Source organism: Rhinatrema bivittatum, chromosome 5, assembly GCF_901001135.1.
Source record: "Rhinatrema bivittatum chromosome 5, aRhiBiv1.1, whole genome shotgun sequence".
Classification (NCBI taxonomy): Eukaryota; Metazoa; Chordata; class Amphibia; order Gymnophiona; family Rhinatrematidae; genus Rhinatrema; species Rhinatrema bivittatum.
In genome coordinates, this window is record NC_042619.1 from 215,888,239 (window position 1) to 215,896,968 (window position 8,730).

Below are 8,730 nucleotides of genomic sequence, written 5' to 3' on the forward strand. Positions count from 1 at the left end.
TTTTTTTCCTTTATGCTAGGATTCGTTCCTTTATTAGCAAAGGAATCCGGTTGCGTCTAGTGCGTACAACTAATACCTTATTTGAAACGCTGTGTCAGCATGCATCGGCTATTAAAGGTATTATTTCTAAAATTTACACACTGTTTAACAATGCCCGGAACAATGAGTCTAAATACCGAGGGTTGTGGGAAACTGATTTTGGGACTCAGCTGGCTGATAGCGATTGGGACATTATCTACACCATGGCTCGCAAATGCTCCATATCCACAGGGCTTCAAGAAAATTGTTATAAAATGATCTATCGCTGGCATTATACGCCCGCTACACTTCATAGGTTTTATTCTTCTATCTCTGATCAATGTTGGCGGGGATGCGGAAATAGGGGTACGTACTACCATGTTTGGTGGCTGTGTCCGCAGATCTGTACCTTTTGGAATGCAGTGTTTCAGTGGTTAGCCCAGCTGTCGCAAGTTACACCTACAGTACAGCCTTGGCATGCTCTATTGGGGCTCCCACTGCCAGAACATACCACTCAGACACAAAAATTGTTTTTGCAAATTTTTATTGCAGCACGAGCAGAGATCGCATTACACTGGAAACAACAGGCAGCACCTACATTAGCAGGGGTTCAACATAGGGTGCTATCGTATTACCAACTAGGCAGGCTGACGGCAACCCACCAAAATAAATTGTCAACTTTTCAGGCTACTTGGGCACCATATACGACATGGTTAGACAGTCAAAGCTCTTAACCATACCATAGTTAACTGGGTAGCTGCATTAGGTTATGAAGACGAAATGGTACCATGTACAGATTTCCCTTGGGGCTATAGCAAGGAGCACTTTCCTTGACCAATCTAAGTGGCGGATCTATTCTCACCTTGTTGTATAGTGGATTTTTGCTTCCAGGTTGCTAGTGATCCTAGCTTTTTCTTTTATTTTGGTTTTACCTGATGTACCCATTTTATACTATCTATGCTATGTTTTGTATTGCTCTCCAGCAGGGGGCGGGATAGGGGGGAGGGGGGGTGTTTTCACCTTTCTATGGTACATTGTCTCCGAGACACATGTATAAGATGCTTCGGGATGTCAGTTGTCGATGTTTGATGTGTTCCGCTTTGGTTTGTTTTGTATTATGCTTACCAGTTGAGACAATAAAAACAGATTACAAATAAAAAAAAAAAAGAAGGTAAGGAAATAATTTTCTTTTCCCTGTACGTACCAGGATCAGTCCAGACTGTGGGATGTACCAAAGCTTCCCTTAAATAGGGTGGGCCACTGATATCCCAGCTCGAATGACCAAAGCCCCAAAAGAACCCGAGGTCATTGATTGCAAATTCAAGCGATAGTGATGCGCAAAAGTGTGCAAAGACTTCCAAGTGGCCACTCGGCAGAATTCCTGTGGAGAGACCGCTCGGCTTTCTGCCCAGGAAGCTGCTTGAGCTTGGGGAGAATGAGCTTTAATACCGTCTGGGGGCTAACGCCCCATGCCAATGTACGCGCTGGAGATTACTTCCTTCATTCATCGGGCAATGGTGGTCTTTGAAGCCTAGTGCCCCTTCTTGGGACCACTTCAGAAGACAAAAAGATGATCTCATAAGCGGAAGTCGTTAGTAACCTCCAGATATAGAAGGAGGACTCGCTTGACATCTAGGCGCCAGAGCTCCTTGGAATCCTCAGCCTGGAATGATGGCAGTTCCACCAACTGATTCAGATGAAAAGATGAGACCACCTTTGGAAGGAAAGATGGTATGATACCCGAGGATACTCCGGGATCAGTGGAGCATAGAAAAGGCTCTCTTCATGACAAGGCCTGCAGCTCCGAGATTCTGCGAGTGAATCAGATGGCAACCAAGGAAACTGTCTTAAGAGTCAGGTCCTTGAGGGTAGCGCTTTACAGCGGTTCAAAGGGCGGCCCGCCAAGAATACGAAGAATCAAAATCAAAAACTCCCCGAGGGGCATAAATTGCGAATCGGTATTTCACATGCTTTACTCCCTTGAAGAACCGGACCACGTCCGGGTGTGTCGCAAGAGGAGGGCCATCCCGATGAAGAACTAGAGCACCTAAGTCTGCCACCAGAACTCGGAGAAAATTGTAGGCTAAACCCCTCTCCAGCCCTCGCTGTAGATCTGGGCTATGGTCGCACGCCGTGGAGAGAGATGTGAGAACTGACAGCAAGCCTCAAACACTTTCCAAGCTCAGACATAGGATATGGAGCTGGAAGGCTTCCTAGCCTTGAGAAGAGTGGAGATAACCACCGCTGGATACCATCATCTCCTCAGCCGGCGCCGTTCCAAAAGCCAGTCCCTAGACAGAAGCGATCTACCTGTCGAAAAATACTGGTCCCTGCCGTAGGAGGTTCGACAGATGCCCCAGGCGCAGCGGGCCATCCACCGCTAGGTTGACTAAGTCTACAAACCATGGCCGACGAGGCCACTCCGGAGCCACAAGGATCATGGGCCCCTGGTGATCCTCTATTCTTCAGAGCACTCTTCCCACCAGGGGCCAAGGTGGGAACACAGAACGTAGGATGTACCTCGACCACGGGAGGGCTAGGGCATCGACGCCTGCTGCTCCGTGCTCCCTTCTGCTGCTGAAAAAGCATGGAGCTTTTGCGTTCCTTTGCGTGGCCAACAAATCCAGATGGGGAGTCCCCCTATCGCATGACGAGTAGTGCCACTGCCTCCTGGGACAGTTCCCATTCTCCGGGATCTAAGCGCTGGCGACTTAAAAAAAAAATCTGCCTGAACATTGTCTACCCCTGCAATGTGAGTCGCCGCCAGATGAGACAGGTGGAGTTCCACCCACGGCATCAGCTTGTTCGTCTCCCAAGTCACATGGAGACTTCTTGTTCCTCCCTGACGATTGATGTACGCCACAGTCATGGCATTGTCGGAGAGGATCCGGACTGCTCGGCCTTGGACTAGGGGCAGAAAATGCTGCAGCGCAAGACAGACCGCTCTTGTTTCTAGACGGTGGATTGGCCAAGTTGCCTGTTCTGGTGACCACTGACCCTGTGTTGAGTGCCGACCGCACACTGGCCCCAGCCGGTAAGGCTTGTGTCTGTTGTAACCCATTGTGGAACCTCGAGCTGTGCTCCTCGAAGCAAATGATCCAGGTCAAGCCACCAGGTCAGGTTGTCCTTGGGTAGGGGCGGTATTGGCAGAGGAGCCTGAAATTCCTGAGATACCGGCTTCCAATGGGAGAGTAATGCTCTTTGTAAGGGATGCATGTGGGCAAAGGCCCAAGGCACAACATCTGTCGTGGAGGCCATGGAACCTAGCAACTGGAGATAGTCCATGCTGTGGGAAGTTGGAGGTCCCGAAAACGCTGAACCTGAGCAAGGAGCGATTGGGCCCGCTCCAGACGAAGAGAGCCTGTGCCTACTTTGATGTCTAAATGAGCTCCCAGAAAGTCGAGGGACCAGGATCCCTTCCTTCCTCAGGGCCGCCGCCACCACTACCATCACCTTGGTAAAGGTGCAAGGAGTGGTTGCCAGGCCGAATGGCAGGGCCTGGAACTGGAAGTGCTGCCCCAAAATCTTGAAGCGAAGGAAGCACTGATGCTCCTTCAGGATGGGGATATGAAGATAAGCCTCCGTCAAGTCCAAGGATGCCAGGAACTCTCCCCGGTGCACTGCAGCAATCCCTGAGCGCAGAGTTTCCATCCTGAAGTGTGGTATCTTGAGCGTCCTGTTGACCATCTTGAGATCCAGGATTGGCCGGAAGGAGCCTTCTTGCTTGGGGGCTACGAAGTAGACGGAATAATGGCCGAGTCCTGGATCCGGTAGTGGCACCAGAAGAATTGTTCCAAGATCCAGGAGGCGGTCTAGCGTTTGACGTACTGCGCCCTGTTTCCTTAGTCCGCACAGAGAAAAGACAAGCCTGTTTCTGTAGAATATCCAGGACGCCCTGGTCTGAGGTGATTGTGAACCACTCCTCGTAGAAGAGTGACAGGCGTTCTCTTATCCAGGGAATCGAAGAGTGGGTCGGCAATGTTTCATGGTGAAGATGTAGTTGCAGTCCCTTGGGCGAGGGTGTCTCAGGCTGATCTTCATCCCCGAAAGGAATGATACCAGGACTGCGATCTAGACGAGGGTGGCCTGTGGGGCACTAGCCGCACCTGGCGGAAGCGCCTTTGTTCTCTGAAACGGTTCCACGCAGAGCTTGTATATTCTGGATCTCCGAGGACGATCTTCCGGTAACCTAAGTACCTTAAGCTCCCCGAGCGACTTAATAAGTTGCTCCATCTCCTTTCCAAACAACAACTTACCCTTGAAGGGAAGGGAGCCGAGTTGAGACTAGGAGGAGGAATCCACGGACCAGGTCCTGAGCCAGAGGAGGCGCCAAGCTGAGACTACAGAAACCATAGATCTGGCCAACACCCGGAGAAGATCATACAGCGCATCCGCGCCATACGCCTTGACGGCTTCTAGCCTTTCCACCTGTTGTGCCTCCCCTGGAGGCAGGTCCTGAGTAGTTGTTGGACCCACCGGAGTCATGCACGCTGCATTCAGGAGCTACAAACAGCAACCCGAACTCCCAAGGTGGGCGCCTCAAACACTCTCTTCAAATACACCTCAAGTTTGCGGTCCGCAAATCCCTGAGGGCTGCTCCTCCAGTCACAGGAATAGGTGTCCTAGCCATGACTGCTGATACCGACGCACCCACCTTCGGTACGTTAAGTAGTTCCAGGGACTCCTCGGGGAATGGATAAAGTTTGTCCATTACTCTGCCAACCCGCAGAGAGGCCTCCGGAGTCTCCCACCCCCTGGACAGCAATTGGAGGAGCATAGAATGAAAAGGAAAGTCTTCAAAGGTGGCTTGAGCCCTGGTAGGATGGGATCCCCTCTCTTCAGTGCAGTGCTGGCGGCAGGAGCCTCCTGGGGGGCCTCAATATCTAATCCAGCCAGGACATGTGAAATAAGCGGAACCATCTCATCGCTCTGGAAAAGACGTAGAACCCGAGGAACGTCCCCTTCGACTTGCACCAAGGGCGTCTGGTCATCTAGATCAGGGTCCACTGCAGGGTCCGTCAGGGGTGGAGTGTCAGGACTGGTTGGATGGGCAACCAGCTGAACCTTAGAGGATCCTGAAGGGGCCACTGGAATGGCAGGGCCAGAAATACTGGTGCTGTACCGGGCCGTGACTGTACCGATCCCCGAAGCCCCCCTCCCACGTCCGGGAGTTCCCCCAGACTGACCACTTTAGGAGGAGGGGGAGCCAAAACCGCATCCTGGTGCTGGCTGAGCCTTGCCAAATAAACCCATGCATCATCAGCAGAAACTCTATGGAAAAAGGCCCTGGGGGAGGGGGAACCGGAGGGTCCTCTGAGGGCGGCTCTGTGTCGGGGAGGTGCACCGGAAAGAGAACCAGAGGAGAATGAGGTCCATCCAGGTCTGAATCCCTGGGAGGCAGTGCTGGAGCGGCAAGTAGTGGATCCAAGATGGCCGCCGTTCCCGCGTTGGACGGAACGGGGCCGACCTCCTCAGAGTCTGGCACGCATTTGCGCACGAACCAGACCGCTCTCTAGAGCTCGAGGTGCCCTCCCCGCCGGGGAGGCACTGAGCACACAGGCTGTCCCGGGAGAGCTGCGATCCGGGCTCCCCGAGGGCGCTCCATCATGTCAGCCACGGCATGGAGACAAGTAAAGAAGGGCTTGGAACCCAGACCTCCGAAAACCTTCGATAGCAGGAAAGAAATCAAAGTCCTGCGCTGCCTGCCTAACTTTAACGACCCGTTCCGTTTTTGTTTTTTTTTCTTCAAGCCAGAGGGATGTCACGTATCTGAAGCTTAAGGGCTGCCCTGAGGAAACGACATCTCTGGGCAGCGGGTTGATATCGAAGGGGAGAGGTTGGAACACCAACTTCACCCCTAAAGGCAGCAAATGACAGTCCTGTAAAAGGAAAGTTAACAAACTTACCCCCAAAAGGATACAGCAATAAATACAAAAGATGACAGGTCTGTCACTGAATGAAAGCTCTGCCTGCAAGCCTGCAGCAGGACAGCCCATAGAAAGTAGAGCAAAGCTACAATGAAAAGTTTTTGCCTTTTTATTTTTTTTTTAAATAAAAACCTATCCAAGTAAAAATTGTTAACAAGAAAACATGAGAAATAAATCAACAAAGACTATTCTCACAGAAAGAAAATGGGAGAACCGAAGGTGCAACCCGAATCTGCTGGAGTCAGAGAAATACTGAAGGTTTACAGAGGGTGCACCAGTCATGAAGGACCGCCCTCTCAGTTTTTGCTCCGACTCCATTTGCTGGAAGGGGGACATAACCCTTGGCCTGGACTGATCCTGGTTAGTACAGGGAATCTTGATAAATTTCCCTTATAATATTCATAAAATGAAAAACCAACACTTAGCTTTGTATTGCAAATGCTTACATTGCACCTTAGTAGTATGTATTCTCCATCGCTGTTGGCATTTCGCCCATGTGAGCTGCATCAGGTTGTAGCCGTCAAGGTGCATGTCTTTGCAAAAGAATGCTTTCAAATGTGATAAATAAGATACAGTCAATTGAAATTGTCCTTGTATGCCTGTCAGAAAACCCTTATTGCATAAAACTTACCAAAGTAGCTCATCTTAAACATCAGACATTCAGTGGTTGCCTGAACACCTACATTTATTCAGAAGAATGGCTGAGAGCCAAAAAACAGCACCCTCTTAAAGTAAATTGACCAATAAACCACTTATACGTTTCCAGCTGTCGTTTCAAAATAAGTCAGCAAATGAAATAGAACCAGTGGTAAAGATCCCAGTTGAATACAGACGTTCTCGCCACTAGCTTCCAGGCTCCCTCAATTACAAATCCAACTTTGTGGGTGTGGCACTGTTATTTTTAGCACTGTCCCCTAGCGATGTGCATTGTGTTTTTTTTATCATGTTGGGCTTCGTTTTGCCGCCCCCCCCCCCCGCAAGAAATTTTGTTTTTCCTGCAGTTCAGGGTTTTTTTTCAGGGGGCCCTGATTTTTGGGTTAGTGCGTGCTAACCCGAAAAACACATTTTTCTGAAATTTGTGAAAAATTCCATTTGTTTTTCTGTTCCCCTGAACCATACCAAATTAGGCTAATTGCCTAATTCGGGAAAAACGAATGCACATCTCTACTGTCCCCACCACATGCATGTTTAAAAATTGGGCCTATAGCAAACCCCCCCCCCTCAATTGTTGAAGTATGTGAGTCCCAAGAGTTGCCTCTGAAGGTCCGTGCCTGAAGCAGCTGCGATGCTCAGGTATACGAGTTCTCAAACCCTTTGTTGTTTTCCCCACCTAAATCTTGCAGGACCTGTGGCTCTATAAATAGCATAAGTTGCTGAACAGGTAGTGGAATGGTTCAGTGTATGTGTCGGTCTTCGTGATCGGGTGTATGAATTTTTTGACAGTAGGATTCACCTCACATGCTGGACAGGATCCACGTTTGTGATGTCTCCTTGTCCCACCCATCATCTAAAAAAGCAGGGCTTTTGCCCCTGGTAAATGCAAGTCGCAGTCTCTTGTTCAAAAAGACAGAATTGAGCTGAAGAGCGACCCAGTTCTTTCTAAATATTTAACAAGCTTAGATGTGCTGACTATTTAACATATTTTGTGTTGTGTGTTTAAATCTGGATTGCTAGGTATTTTTAGGGTTACCTGAATACAAATCACCATTGTCCAGCAGCAGGGTTATCCAGTAGCACTATAAAAGTCAACAGTAGTAGTATGAAAAGGCTAAAGACTAATGCTGACTTTTGTGTAACCCAGCTGCTTACTCATCAGCATTTATTCCTGTGTACAGTGTCATCTTTTTTTTCCTCTTAAATAATTGGCGTTGGCCATTGGATTTTATCAGAAACCAGTCTCTGTTTTTTTTTCTCTATTGCAGGTGAATGCACCATATTTGCAGCTGTGCGTGATTTAATGGCTAATCTCACACTGCCCCCTGGTGGCCGTGCATGAGCTATTGTTCCTCTGCGCAAATGACGAGCCTGGAGGCAAAGCTGCCATGAACATTTCCACGTCAGATAAACTCTTTTTCAAGCGCTAAGGAGGCAGGACTGGGAAATACATTCAGGGATGCACTTCTTTCATCAGAAAAAGAAATAATTGATCAAGAGCCTAATTTTGTATAGTTCTCTTGTATAGCGTGTTTTACTAAACCACATTGCAAACTAGGATATAGATTTATGTATCGGCTTGCAAGTAATAGATTTAATATTCTGTTTTATACTGCAGAGATTATGAAAATGCCAAACTCTGGTTTATTTAAGTGCTTTCTTATGTTTTGGTGTAATAGTATTTTTTTTAAGGTGAGTCTATCATTTTGAACTGTGACAAACTTTATAGTGAAGCTGTATTTTAATAAGATTGCTTTAAATCCTAATAAACAGGTCCCACAGGAGCAATATTTAATAAACTCGCTAAAAAAAAAAAAAAAAAGAGATTCCTGGAAAACTGTGTACAGTTTCTAACTCAAAAGCACTGCTCAGCAGCTGCATTCCCCGAAATTCAGATCTCTCCAAGCCCATTACTGGGACTGTCCTCTGAGCAGAGATTGCTCTCACTTCAGTCATTTTCCCCCTTCCACCCTTGTTTACAAAAGTGTAAGGACCGTGATTGCATTCCATTTTCAATATGTATGTCACCCGCCTCCAAATCGGGCCCAGGGCAGCTTGTATCTGATCATGAAAATACAACAGCAACTCAATGCAAAGCTATTAATCCAGTAGCATGCAGAATACAATAACA

At 48.4% G+C, this 8,730-nt stretch overlaps 1 protein-coding gene across 1 annotated transcript in view; it reads left to right on the top strand.

The window, feature by feature from the left end:
- MED14 (mediator complex subunit 14) overlaps nucleotides 1–8,403 on the top strand; it is a 220,875-nt gene extending 212,472 nt beyond the window's left edge. Inside the window, 1 exon segment of the mRNA XM_029603149.1 lies at nucleotides 7,868–8,403. Within this exon segment, the coding sequence (XP_029459009.1) occupies nucleotides 7,868–7,941 (74 nt within the window). The 3' untranslated portion in view covers nucleotides 7,942–8,403.
- The last annotated feature ends 327 nt before the right edge of the window (nucleotides 8,404–8,730 follow it).